This window comes from Haliotis cracherodii, unplaced genomic scaffold, assembly GCF_022045235.1.
Source record: "Haliotis cracherodii isolate W230 unplaced genomic scaffold, xgHalCrac1.p SCAF_25, whole genome shotgun sequence".
NCBI lineage: Eukaryota > Metazoa > Mollusca > Gastropoda > Lepetellida > Haliotidae > Haliotis > Haliotis cracherodii.
Window position 1 is genome coordinate 3,002,212 of NW_027266281.1, and position 15,146 is coordinate 3,017,357.

General features: G+C 43.0%; 1 protein-coding gene and 1 pseudogene across 1 annotated transcript; both read right to left on the reverse strand.

Moving 5' to 3' along the window:
- Positions 1-4,108: 4,108 nt before the first annotated feature.
- LOC139472635 (protein AAR2 homolog) lies at positions 4,109-11,599 on the reverse strand. The gene is made up of 4 exons (XM_071255101.1): positions 11,424-11,599; positions 8,781-8,881; positions 7,636-7,732; positions 4,109-4,893 (listed from the first exon to the last, which is right to left on the reverse strand). Exons 1-4 carry the CDS (start codon positions 11,597-11,599, stop codon positions 4,119-4,121), a joined length of 1,149 nt encoding a protein of 382 aa, XP_071111202.1. The 3' UTR covers positions 4,109-4,118.
- Positions 11,600-13,543: 1,944 nt separating this feature from the next.
- Positions 13,544-14,779, reverse strand: LOC139472824 (uncharacterized; annotated as a pseudogene).
- Positions 14,780-15,146: the final 367 nt, after the last annotated feature.

The window sequence follows — 15,146 nt, forward strand, 5'->3', positions numbered from 1 at the left end:
TCCAAAGACTTGGAAACTCTCTAACCAACACTGGTACACAAATTCCAGCAAATGTCCTTAAAATACATGCTAAATCTATATCATTATAACAAACATGATAACCTAGACAGAAAAATGGTGTGACTGGGCAAAATACAAAAAAACTACTACTAATACAATTATCTTACCATACCGAACGCACGTGTGTACAGAGATTCCGGCAAGCCTGTCCCCGGAGCCAGATGCTAACTGAAACTCGTGCGGCACGCACGGCCTTAAGTATCCCTTTTCAAAAACCCGGATGTAAAAACACCCGTATGAAACAAGGTACCTTCCCGTTCCGGTTGTGGCTAGTGTAAACTTCTGTTACACTTCTATGGACTCTATTCTCAGTCTAATGTCATAGATACAGTATCGAGATACGTATCACATTGTGGCTTCTGTATCAAGATATGTATCACATCGTGTAACGCCTGTACTGCAACACCCCTACAAACTGGTCATGTCTTGGATTTAAACCCCCACTATTCTTTTAATTAAAGTTGAATATGGTGCCGCAATCAATATTTACTGTGGTCAACAGCATGAGAGAAATGAGCAAATGAGTGAGTGAGTGAGTGAGTATGGTCTTACACCGCTTTTAGCAATATTCCAGCAATATCACGGCAGGGGACACCTGAAATGGGCTTCACACATTGTACCCATGTCGGGAATCGAAACCGGGTCTTCAGCGTGAAGAGCGAACGCTTTAACCACTTGGCTACCCGAACGCCCCGTTATTTTTAAGAAATTGAGAGACCATGCAGGGCCCACCTGCACAAAGCCATCTTAGATCTACGATTATCGTAAGCCTATGTTATAGTATGTAAGTTACGATCATCTTAGCTCTAAGAAGCTTGGAGCTTCTCACCAGAACAAAACTGAGACACCAGGATGGCATGGAGACTCTCATCTGAACAAAACTGAGACACCAGGATGGCATGGAGCCTCTCATCTGAACAGAACTGAGACACAAGGATGGCATAGAGCTTCTCACCTGAACAGAACTGAGACACCAGGATGGCATGGAACTTCTCACCAGAACAGAACTGAGACACCAGGATGGCATGGAGCTTTTCACCTGAACAGAACTGAGACACCAGGATGGTATGGAGCCTCTTACCTGAACAGAACTGAGACACCAGGATGGCATGGAGCTTCTCACCTGAACAGAACTGAGACACCAGGATGGCATGGAGCCTCTCACCTGAACAGAACTGAGACACCAGGATGGCATGGAGCCTCTCACCTGAACAGAACTGAGACAGCAGGATGGCATGGAGCTTCTCACCTGAACAGAACTGAGACACCAGGATGCCATGGAGCCTCTTACCTGAACAGAACTGAGACACCAGGATGGCATGGAGCCTCTCACCTGAACAGAACTGAGACACCAGGATGGCATGGAGCCTCTCACCTGAACAGAACTGAGACACCAGGATGGCATGGAGCTTCTCACCTGAACAGAACTGAGACACAAGGATGGCATGGAGCTTCTCACCTGAACAGAACTGAGACACCAGGATGGCATGGAACCTCTCACCTGAACAGAACTGAGACACCAGGATGGCATGGAGCCTCTCACCTGAACAGAACTGAGACACCAGGATGGCATGGAGCTTCTCACCTGAATAGAACTGAGACACCAGGATGGCATGGAGCCTCTCACCTGAACAGAACTGAGACACCAGGATGGCATGGAGCCTCTCATCTGAACAGAACTGAGACACCAGGATGGCATGGAGCCTCCCACCTGAATAGAACTGAGACACCAGGATGGCATTGAGCTTCCCACCTGAACAGAACTGAGACACCAGGATGGCATGGAGCCTCTCACCTGAACAGAACTGAGACACCAGGATGGCATGGAGCCTCTCACCTGAACAGAACTGAGACACCAGGATGGCATGGAGCTTCTCACCTGAACAGAACTGAGACACCAGGATGGCATGGAGCTTCTCACCTGAACAAAACTGAGACACAAGGATCGCATGGAGCCTCTCACCTGAACAGAACTGAGACACCAGGATGGCATGGAGCCTCTCACCTGAATAGAACTGAGACACCAGGATGGCATGGAGCTTCTCACCTGAACAGAACTGAGACACCAGGATGGCATGGAGCCTCTCATCTGAACAGAACTGAGACAGCAGGATGGCATGGAACTTCTCACCTGAAGAGAACTGAGACAGCAGGATGGCATGGAGCCTCTCACCTGAACAGAACTGAGACACCAGGATGGCATGGAGCATCTTACCTGAACAGAACTGAGACACCAGGATGGCGTGCAGCCTCTCACCTGAACAGAACTGAGACAACAGGATGGCATGGAGCCTGTCACCTGAAGAGAACTGAGACCGTTCTCTGTGCTCTCTAGCATGTCTGGACTAACAAAGGTGTGACGCAGCAGTGTCAATGATCCGCTGTTGGTTGGTTCAAATCCCAGAAGAGAATAATCCCTGATATGACGTTTGTAACTATCAATTTTCACCCCACATTAAGATGACACCCTCATAAAACTGGAATACTGTAAGGCAGCATATTTTGTTTCACACAGCACTCAGCAATATTCCAGGGGTCTGCAAATAATCGAGTCTGGAGTCAATCCAGTGATTGACATCATGAGCAACAATCCACATTTTCTGGGTACAGTGTCACCAAATCAACTAAGTCACCGAGTTAGTGAGTTCATATTTAGCACCACATCAGCACTATTTCAGCCCTATCGTGACCAGACACAATTTGACTTTAATAATATATATGTAAACAGTATAAAATCCCGTCGACTAATGGCAGTAAAGCAAGTAGATCTCGATTATCACAGATCTAGGTTTAAAACAAGGATTATGATCACTGTGTGGGATAAGAAGTGGTGTCACAGATTTGTTAGTTATACCATGGCTGGGTACCCAACAAAAGCCGATGTCATACTGGCCAGTAGCAAGATCATTATATAATTCAAGAATTTGGAATAAAAGTGTATGTTCAAATGACATATTTGTAATCGCCAAAAGGCACAAAAGAGAATCTGAAAAAATAATGAAGTGTTTATATTCAGATTAGTTGTTGATATATTTTAGTTCCTTTAAAATGGCCTTGAAAATGGTGACTGGTATATCTAGAAATCGTGAAGATATTGTTCTGAATCCAATGACAGTGGCAGTAGCAACAGCGCCACCCTCCTTGTCTTAAGCGTTTCTTAATTGATAGTATTTTTCTTGATAAAATAGTTGATTAGTATCTGATTTCCTTAATTTGCCATTTTACCATTTGCCAAGGAGGTGATGAAAACAGTTTAGAGGGAGCTATATCTTGCAGTTTGATATCAGAAGCAGATATATGGCAGACTGGATTCTGATGCCGAGTTCACGGAGTCTACAGGCCATTCCTAGGACAAGCATTGTTAATGTCCATCAGAAGATTCAGCTTTCAGTGTGGTTAAAAAGAAAAGGAAAACAATTCAAAATATTGCAAAATACGTACATTGTACATGCTAAGTGTCCTAGTCATATACCAAATTTCTTTTTTTATCTTTTTTTCTAGGATTATTGCTGTGAAACATCAGACGTCAGACAACATCAGACAACGTCAGACAACGTAAGACAACATCAGACAACGTCAGACAACACGTTCTATAGGTGTGAATGGCGATGGTTCCTGTTTGACAGGACATGCTTACCCTTTTCGCGAACACCTGGTGTCATCACACACCCCCCCCCCCCCCCCCCCCCCCCCCCCCTCCAGGTATTCAAGGTATCCATGAACATATATAATCACATAGTACAATGGAACAAAAGCTAAGGTCATGTAATGGCAATTACGTTTTGCAATACAATATGGCTGCTGTGGTGGCCATATTGAAAATCAGATCTGAACATATCAAATCATCATCGGCGGGAACAAGCAGGTGAAGTCCCAGCTTCATTGGGAGGATGTTAACAACGGATGATGCACAACGGATATGGTACAACGGATGATGCACAACGGATGACAAAAAAAACCAGTCAGGTGACTGAAAAGTGGCATTAGACCACTGGGCTATAAGGCCTGAAACCATTCAGAGAAAAGACACCGTTAACACTAAATCCTGCATTCTTTTATTACTCAGTTTCAACAACTACAGGTGCATAGTCTTCAGGTTCAGCCATAAAATCCCATTTAAACTTTTCAGTTAAATGATCACAAAATTTCAGCCCCTTGCGTTTAAGGTTACCATCAACAGGATTTGACTGCAAGTTTGAGAAGAACTCTTGCAGCGTGCTGGTCAGGAAGTTATTCTGTGACACAATATCAACAAAGAAATCTTCCGGTATGTCCCGAATCTGAAAATGAAGAACGGTCACCAGCTGAAGAAAGAGTTCCGTATGGACACACAGAGCCTCTTCGCTCGTACACAGAACATGAACCAGTTTCTTCCACTGTTCGAACGAATCATAGTTCTGACCAATCAGAAAACAGATGAATGCAAACTGGATTTCCCCGAGAACTCCGAGGGATGTGTCAGAATACCGCTCACTGAGAATGGTCTCCAGCAGGAAGGAAGAATCCATGCTGTATCGCGTGACCTCGGCGGGTGTGGCGCCAGACGGGTACCGGCGTTTCGTGATGTTGCTGTACCGAATGCTGGTTCCTGGGATGACGGTCATGTGAGGGAGGAACTTCGTCTCGCTGTCTTCCGTCGATACAGCATCGCTAGATGAACTCGGGGTGGAATCGGTTTCCATCGACTGTTGTTCTCGGTCTCGCTTCCTGGACTGAGACGTGCTTGCCTTGGACTCGAACTGGGTGACGGAACGTACAAGGCCGTTGTCTGGCAGAACGTGCTCCAGCACAGTGTTGGATATGTGGCTTGTCATCGATACCCACTTCTTGTAGCTGCAACAAGACAAGATCACCATCATCATCATCATCATCACCATCATCATCAACATCAACCTTCATGGGAGAACTCATCATTGTTTATGGCAATTGCAACGCTACCAGGAGGATTTGGTTCCAGGTCCCACTTGCACAAATCGATCTTAGCGCTACAACTACCGTAAGCCTATTTTAAAGCATGGGAGCTACGATCATCTTAACGCTAAGACCGCTCTGTGCAAGTGGGCCCTGATCATGTTCTACCCTTTGTGCGAATGGAGGGACATAGTGTCACATCGCAGCAAGATAATGCACATCCAAAACATTGAACATGTTATAACAGGCTTTAAGTTGAGGTGAGGTGAAATGGGGTTTAACGTTGCGTTCACGATTTTTGCACTTATACTCGGACCCCATGGTACCCGCGGCATTCATCGTATCGCGGCATTTGTGATTTCCAATAGTTCACGCGGGACACGCCTCTTAGCGGCTGTCTATTAATGCAAATCGGTAACCAGGAAGTGCTCAATTCGTAAACAGTTTCAATTTCCTCGGAATGTTCCGTCTGCTGTAAATAAGGAGTTATTAATCCGTTGATACATATTTCTGGCATCTGTTGTAATATTGCCTTACCCCCATCTATCAATGGCCAACGATATAACCCGCAGTTCCCCAAGTAAACTTTCTCTATCGACCTGAACTAGATCATCTGCATATTCATGGCGACTAATGAGGTAAAGGAAGTTACGTAGTCCGCACATTTTTTCCCGCTCTGTGCCCAGAATCTATTGGGAGATCATAAGGGCCATAATGCCAAACTTAGAAATACGTTCTTCACTAGTAATCAATAGATAAATACATACTTTGGGCATACTAGGAGTGCTTTTTATATATTTATTGTTGACTTTTAACATTTTTCCATTTTGTGACAAATTATTGTCATCCAATTTTTTTTAGACATCTTAAAATATCATTTCTGATATGTTGTTGTTGACTTATACAAATATTTTTCTCTTACTTTTCGGTAAAAATGCATTGAATACCTATTGCTGATAACACATTTAGAATTTTACTTGTGCTGTCTTTGCACTTGTCCGTACAAATCACTCATGTCTAGCATGATCATACCAAGTGGTTGGTAGAATTATGTCCTCTTTTTGTCCAATTCGGACCTCCATACACAACTTTTCTCTGTACCGCGATACGATGGAGTTCTCTCCCTTGTCAAACAGAGCGCGAGGCCCGGCTTTTACTCGGAGCTACTAAAGTAAATAATTAACTTTTATCAGTAAAATATGCATTTTATGATAAAATAAATGATATCTGATACAGAGAACACGAATAATCATAAAGGTTAGTGAGTGCATTTTGTTCCGTTTAGCGTACATGACAAGTACCGCGATACCCCGAGGTTGCAGGCTATATAGCGACGTGGATGCACAATTAAGATCTATTTATTGTTTATACAGAAAATTTATAATTTATACAGAAAAACAAAAATTGAAATAAAAGGGTGGGTGGGTGTGCGCACCCCAGCAACCCCTCCTCTGTATCCGCCCATGGTGGGTTTGTGTGGTTGCTTGTACTAGTCCAGAAGATTGCGTCACTTCTTTGCTGACACAGATACAGAGTCTATGAACACCAAATCTCCAGTGCAGGGCTTACACAACATATTTTGTTCCATGCTTAACCTAAAAATGATCCCACATTTAAAAAAACTATCAGAAGAACTAGTCCACTCTAGCTCACCTGACATGTAGACATCCACTTAACACAAATATAAATATAATCTGCATAATAACTGACAACTTTTTGGTTTGGTTTGGTTCGTTGTATTACGCCACACTCAGCAATATTCCAGCTATATGACGGCGGTCTGTAAATAATAGAGTCTGGACCGGACAATCCAATGATTTACATCATGAACATCGATCCACGCAATTGGGATCAATGACCAGGTCAGCGAGCCTGACCACCCGATCCCGTTAGTCGCCTTTTACGGCAAGCATGGGTTGCTGAAGACCTATTCTAACCCGGATCTTACTGGCAACGTGCTAGGTGGCCTCATTTCCATATTTACTGGAAAGTGATACCAGATCAGACAAGCATTAAATCATCATATCCCCCAACATGACATGTCCAGTTGGTGCAAGGCAAGAAATATTGTCCGGTTTTCAAGATCTGCGCCGGAAATGAGCACTACCGCCATTTTCAGTCTAAGTCAAAGTCATGGCCATGGAAACTCCAAAATTATTTTTTTCAAAAATCCCAAACTATCAAAAGGCACCGATTCACCAGTACACCAATCTATGTGCCAATTTGGTTAAGATATCTCCCATGGTTCTGCTCCAGAAACAAAATGGGACGGACAGATGGACGGATGGACAGCACCATTCCTATAATCACCCTTCCACTTCGTGCAGGGAATAATTAGAAATTTTATACTGTTTGACATGATCCAGCGATTGGAGCACAACTGAAGACTTGTGTTGTTTGTGTGAAACATAACACTACCTGTCTTTATTACATGGAATTCTGGATCACAGTTTTATTATGAGAGTGAGTGAGTATGGTTTTACGCCGCTTTTAGCAATATTCCAGCAATATCACGGCGGGGGACACAAGAAATGGGCTTCACACATTGGACCCATGTCGGGAATCGAACCCAGGTCTTTGGCGTGACGAGCGAACGCTTTAACCACTAGGCTAGTTTTATTATGAACAATGATCAGCAGAGTCTACCGTGTCTGTGACACATACTTTTCATAAGGGTAGGGCCCAAGGAATCTGTCAAGTTCCTGCATGTTGGTCGAGAATCTCTCCATGTCCGCTGCAGTCACTCCGTCGCTGGTCATGTCTGAAACAAGTTGTGGGTAAGTAGCATTTAATTGAGAAACAAGTCGTAGGTAAACAGCAGCAGCAGAAAGCCCAAAGTGATGCAGGTCGCAGACGTTTACCACTTCGGTGAAACCCACGAGCACGGGTATGGTGCTAACAAACCTAGAAACATAATCAGGCAGAATCGGGATTCAAACCCAAAATCAAATGGGGTACGATGACATAAATCAACCAAGTCAGCAAGCTTGACAACCTGATCCCATTAGTCGCCTCCTACAACAAGCATAGTCGCCTTTTATGGCAAGCATGGGTGGCTGAAGACCAAGTCTACCCCGGATCTTCACAGGTCCAGTGAATTGTTGCGCCTCAGGCAACTAGTCGTTCGATCTCATTAAAATCAGAACTTAGTTCTCGCTATCGCTAAACAAAGAGGACATCCCATTACGGGTCATGTCAGAACAACCTTTCATCCGACCAATCAAAGCATCGCTTACCAGATCATGAAAGTGACTGTTGGATTGTATTTTCTAATCATGCAACCTCAAAAACGTTAACACAGGGTATTCCGAACGACAATTATGGCTTGTACGACTGATTCCGTCAAAATTATAGTCCATCTCTCGGTTCCGTGGTATAAACATTTGAACAGAAGACGTGTTGCACAGTACATGGATCACTGCCATACACTCTCAACCATATATTAGACATTCTGGAATGTTCGTTTGTTCAGGTTTCAAAATACTAATCGAGAACCGTGTCAATATATTTTTCAAGCGACGACAGAAATGGAAGTCGCCAGGTTGAAACGAGTGCCGTAAAGTGCCGTGGGATAGCTGGAATATTGTTCATAGGTGGACCAAAAATAGTTAGTTATATCTCTCAGTTCATTGTAAGCGTGTTCGTTATAAACGTAGTTTACTGTAGTAGTTACAGATAGACCCAATGCTGCATGGCCGCAAGTTTTGCCTAATGTTCACTTCTCAGGACCTACAAAAATGTGTGTCTGAATACTTAACTTGGCCTCCAGAGGGTTAAGCCATAAAGCCAAAATAATGAATTACACCTACCTTCTGTCACCTTGTCCCATTTCCGGACTACGATCTCCCTTGGCTGAAAGTTGTGGAAGAATCCACTTCTAGCTGCGGTCTGCCCCTCCTTGTTGCATGCACTGAAACATGGAATGTTCCATTGATTCTAGGGGGAGATGGGATAGAAATATAAAGCACCTGGTAAGTGAGTGAGAATGGTTTTACTTGGGACGGGTGTGGCCAAATAAAGGGGGAGGTAACAGCATGGTTTGTTATCATAGAACGGAGAGTATCATCAACGTGATAAACCAACCCGATAAACTTGGTATCACCATCCGATTAATATGCAAATGAGGTCACCTTGACAGAACGTATAATTAATACAATGCCTACTTGTGTAGGAAAAAGCACGTCCAATCATTTCTATGATATTTACAACAAGCATCCATGGAAAAAAATACAAGGGGCGTACAAGGATAAGGGTTTTAAATACCATAAAAACCCGAGGGGAAGTGTTTTATCTAACATATAAACCTAAAAAAGAAACTTAAAACAACAATATTTATCAATATTTTTATGTCCACGTCTACCTGAGAACAATGTATAGCACACAATGCATTGAGTTAAGAAGTGTGACAAGGGTGATAACTTCAACTTTCCAGTAGTCAGTGGATGGGTGGGTGGATGGATGGAAGGAAGGAAGGAAGGGTTGGTGAGTGGGTTGGTGAGTGGATGGATGGATGGATGGATGGATGGATGGATGGAAGGGTGGGTGGGTGGAAGGGAAGGTGGGTGGGTGGGTGGATGGATGGATGAATGGATGATGGATGGAAGAAAGGATGGATGGATGGATGGATGGAAGCATGGATGGATGGATGGATGGAGGCAGATTCCATTGTTATATGTTCATGATTTCCTTCTCACACCTAGTAAAAGGATGTTTGTTCAGTGTGTGTGATGTAATCTATCTGTTTTGGGCATTTGTCCATACCAATATAATGCACATATTTCTGCCCTGGTAGAAAGTTTCCCTTTAGCGAGATGTAAGATCCTACATTGTGACAGATAACAGGAGATAGATTAGGCTCTCGGGATATCCCAAGGAAATCCTGAACCTAAAACAACAAACATGCATACAAGATAGTTACAAAGTTCTTTCTGAATTATTTTTTTGTGAGCTTTAAGGATACAACAGGCATCAGTGATGTTCAACTCATAAATTTTAATTTAAGATGCTCAGAATACATTTCTATATACTTTTATCCGATGTTAAATAAAATTAAACAATTAAACGAGACTTACCTGTAAGTTGAAGTTTGATTGGGGTTCTGCTACGTCACTGGAATGCTGAAGGTTTACATGAGATTGCGCAGTGCGATCGAGCGGCAGGATTCAAAGTATGCTTGTGACACCAAGTGCCACTACAGGTACGAGGGAGGGATGCGGAGGGCATGTAAGCCTCCAGCATTCCAGTGACGTAGCAGAACCCCAATCAAACTTCAGCTTACAGGTAAGTCTCGTTTAATTGTTTAATTCTGCTACGTCACTAATGCTTCCGGTTCCCATGAGATTTTAAAGCCACTGGTGGCACAAGTCCTATCTCAAGAAATAAAATACAAGGTCAAAGTTCAGTATATTTATTTTTTGAGTTTCAGCAAATTCAACAAGGTTGCACAAAATTGGGAAACATGTATGCATAAGCATGACAACCCAACGAAAGTTGAAACTGGTATTCAAGCCAACATGGCACAAACTAAAAACTGCTAATCACAACCAGCAGGTTGTTTGCACATAACTCCCAACAGTAGTACTTCTATTCACCCGCAGATGTTGACACAATTGTCTTGTACATACGACTTGTGTCGTTCGGCAGTGTTTCTATTGGTACATTGTAGTGTCTAACAAAAGTTTCAGCTGAAGCCAAGCCTGCAGTTTTTAAGATGTCATTCATTGGTACATTTGCTTTCTTAGCTGCCGATGTGGCTGCAGCTCTCGTACTATGAGCTGCAAACACAGAAATGTCAATACCCGCTTCTTCAAGAACAGTCCTAATCCATCTTGCTATTGTGGATCTTGTTACTTACTTATGGGGTCTCTAGAAACTAATGAGCAGCTGGGTTTCACTTCCTCTAAACTCTGCAGTTTTGTCCAAGTACAAGGACAGAGCTTGATAAACACATAACACATGATCAGTTTCAAATTTTTCGAGCACAACAAAGTGAGATTTTCGTAATGGATTTCTCTGTTTAAGCAGATCAAGCACAAAAACAATCTTGGAATCTGAAACTTTCATATTGCTAATCTGCAATGTCTGAAGTGACGGGAGTCGGTTGGCTGTAGCCAGAGCCAGTAAGTTTTAGAGTAAGTTCTTTCAATGTTAGAGTTGAGTTGTCTCCCCTGGACTGTAAATACTTAAAAACAAGAGGCACATCCCAAACTGAGCTGTATCTAGACCTAGTTGGTCTCTCGTTAAAAACTCCGCGCAAAAATCTGCAGATCAAAGCATCAGAACCAACATTAACATCACAACTAATAGATCTCGCTGTATTCAATGAGCTATAGCTTAGCCCTTGTTTATACAGCTCGCTAAGAAAACCTAACAGTCTCTCTACAGACACCTGAAGGGGATCAGCACCCCTTTTATTACAGAAAATTTCCCATCTGTGCACATGGACTGTGTACTGTCTTTGTGTAGATTCCCTCCATGATTTGAGGATGACGTCGCCAATCTCTCTCGGAACGCCACGCTTCTCCAGCGCTTTCCTGATCCTGACAAGCGACAAGTTAGAAGTTGGAGCTTTTTCCTCAGTGGATGTAGAGCTCCATTGTGAGGAAGGCTGAGGAGATTCATCCGCCATGGTAGCACTTGGGGATAATCCACAACCATGCTCATCGCTACGCTGTACCATGTCTGAGTGGGCCAGTTCGGGATAACCATTATCGCCTCCCCCCCCTCCTTCTGAAGTTTCTGCAAACACTGGCTGATCACACTGAAAGGTGGAAACATGTATGAGTATAAGTTATGCCATGAAACACTGAACGCATCGACATACCTAGCTGATGGATCAGGCTTCCAAGATGCATATACATCTAACTGTTTATTCAGCCTTGACGCAAACAAGTCTATTTCAGGTTTATTCCAGAGATGAGTTAACGTTTCAAAGACCTGTTTGTTGAGCATCCATTCCGTTTTGTCATCGAAAATCCTCGATTCTGAATCTGCTATGATGTGTTTTGACCCAGGTATATGGCTTGCAGTGACCCATATGTGCCTATCAACACACCATTGCCAAAGTTTTCTGACAGTCCTGTCACATGATCTAGATTTACTTCCGCCCATTGCATTGATGTAGGCGATTGCCGTAGAATTGTCTATAAAGAGGTGGATGTGACAATTGAGTTTGTCACTACATAGGGCCTGCAAAGCATAGAAAGAGGCCAAAATTTCCAATTCATTTATATGACACCTCTGTTCATCCACAGACCATCTACCGTTACCTCTCTTACAACCAAGGTGACTACCCCATCCTTCCATTGATGCATCCGAGTACAAATCACAAACTGGGTCAGGTATGATGATTGGTTTGTTTGCTGTTTTGACATTATGTACCCACCATTCCAAATCCGATATCATCATTGTGGTAATGAGCATAATGTTGGAATAATTCCCTTTTGACTTTCTCAGTGCATCTATCTTTGCATTTTCTAACTTCCGATAATGCAGCGGACCAAATTGTACCCCAGGGAAACTGCTCACTAACAGTCCAAGAATATGAGCCACTTCAAGGATTGTTTCTTTAGTTTTGCATGATAAAGATTGACATGCATTAGCAACTTTAATTGCTTTTTCTGCTGGTAAGGTTATTGTCATGTTAACAGAATTTAGAAGGAATCCTAGAAATTCAATTTCTTGAGAGGGGCTAAATTGGGATTTATCGGCGTGAATGATAAAGCCTAGATCTTGCAACATGAGAGCAGTTGTCTTTACATTCTGTGAACATTCGACAGGCGAGTCACCCTGGAGGTAAGAGTCATCAAGATATGGCACAACTGAACAACCTTATTGTCTTAGAGTAGCAAAGACTGGTTTGAGTAATTTAGTAAACTTTTTAGAGGCACAAGCAAGCCCATTTGGTAAACATGTGTACTCATACAGTCTATGTTTCCATTGAAAGCGAAGATATTTTCTGTGTTTTTGGACAATGGGCACAGAATAGTAGGCGTCTTTAAGGTCAATACTAGCCATGTAACAGCCTGGGGTCATTAATCGGACTGCAGACCGATAAAGTGTCCATTTTGAAGTGCTCTTATGGGATGTTTTTGTTGAATTCTTTTAAATTCAAAATCATCCTATAAGTGCCATCTTTCTTAATTCTAGTGAATATTGATGAAACACATTCCCCCTCACAATGCTCAGTTTCCATTAAAACTCCGCTTTCTATCAATTTTGTAATTTTTCCTTGTCGACATGAACTTCTTCACCTCTAGATAATCTAGTTTTCCTTGAATCAGGAATTTCTGGGGTACATTGGTCATCGATAAAATCAATATGGCAACCAGTAACTGTATCTAACACAGCGCTGTCTGATGTAATTTCTGACCATTTATGAATAAAGTGTTGTATTCTACCCGCATAGAAATCAGAGTGAGGAAGAAGTGCAACATCAATATTTTCTGAATTATGTTTCATGATTACCCGTGTGTTTGCAGCTGTCGGGGTTTCACTAGACTGTGCTACTGGCTCTGGCCGTGCTTCATCAGTCTCTTGTTGCACCTGAAGGCTGCGTATCCACCTCTTTTGGCTAAAAAAGGCTGATATGGTCCACTCCTGTATGGCCTGTGTCGTGCTCGTCAGGGATAGCGACCTTTATATGGAAATCTACTCGGACCCCTTGTGAATGTGTTGTAGTCCCTGGGTCTAGCCTTGTTAGCACCTTTGCAAGACTTTTCAATGTCCTCCAACTTTTTTATGGCTTCACCACCAAAAAGGAAACTGTTGACTGGTACAGTAACACGAAAAGGGGCATATAGTTTGTATGCACATCTGGCCTTATGTGTTCACGCCGTCTCATATTGAACTCGAAGTTCGCCAGACTGGCCATCTGGATGGTGTCTATGAGATCCTTGACCACTTCTCCCAAAGAATCATTCACAATGTTGGGCCCAGACCCCTTACCAAGATTTTTCTTCATGTTGTATATCTTGTCAGTGATAACTGCCAATAAAGACACAGTCTTGACAATCATTAACTGGCATTTTTAGAATTTTTTGTCCATGCTCTGTGAGTTAGGTCTCATTAGACTCAAAATAAGTTCGTCAACTCGCGTGGCAACGAGTAAAGGACAGTTATCAGGTCTTACAATGCTGTCCAGCTTGGATTTAACATCATCATCATCAGGTCTTGTTGATTTAAACATAAGTTCATTAATGATGTCAGCCAGTTCTTGATTAATTCTATCACCAGTTTTTTCTTTAGTTTTGATCTGGTCATGAATTGTGACAAGAAATTTATCACCATGACTTGAGGAGGGTGTACTCTGACGGTCCACTTCACAGGTATTTAACAATCTCTCAATCTTGTCGTCAGTCTTGTTTTCACCACACGCATTCGTCTTTAGGGGTTCGTCTTCCCCATCGACGTACTCATCTTCGTTACACATGTAAGAGGCGTCACTCTCAGTGCCATCTTCATACTCATAGTATGGCTTGTCAGTAACTGACTGCATTAGTTCGTCAAACCCTGCAGTGATTGATGATTTAATGTCTGAGATCGAATCAGCAATCAGTTTACCAAAGTCAAGAAACTCGCTACGCAAGTTTTGTTGATCGGGCGCTGCCATTTTGGTATCAGCGCCACCTCGTGGTTGTTCTGCAGTCACCTCGCCCGATAAAAGATTTTTAGAGCTGGTTTCAAGCGAGTCACTGCCTCGCGGTGTCTCTTTGGGGTGTGATTTGGGCCCTGATTTAGTTTTGTCTGCATGTTTACCGCCAGGTATAGCCTCGCAGCGTCTCTTTTGCTGTGATGCGTTAGAGGCCATGATTCAAATACAGGTTACTGTGTTCAACAGGTGTACACTCACGTGTACGTTACCCTCACTAAACCACTAAAATCGACATCGTCGATAGTGAAAAGTTAATAAAAGGTGTCACACAAACACTTAGCCACTTAGCCACCTCGTGACTAACGAAAATCACCAATTTGTGCTGTGACCGACCACGTCAGTCCTACCATCACTCAAAGCACATGGGGCACTGCCGCTCGATCGCACTGCGCAATCTCATGGGAACCGGAAGCATTAGTGATGTAGCAGAATACTCATGAGCCCAGGAAACAAGAATAAAACAGGGACGTATCTGGTGACAACTTAGCTGCACAGAGAGAGAGAGAGAGAGAGAGAGAGAGAG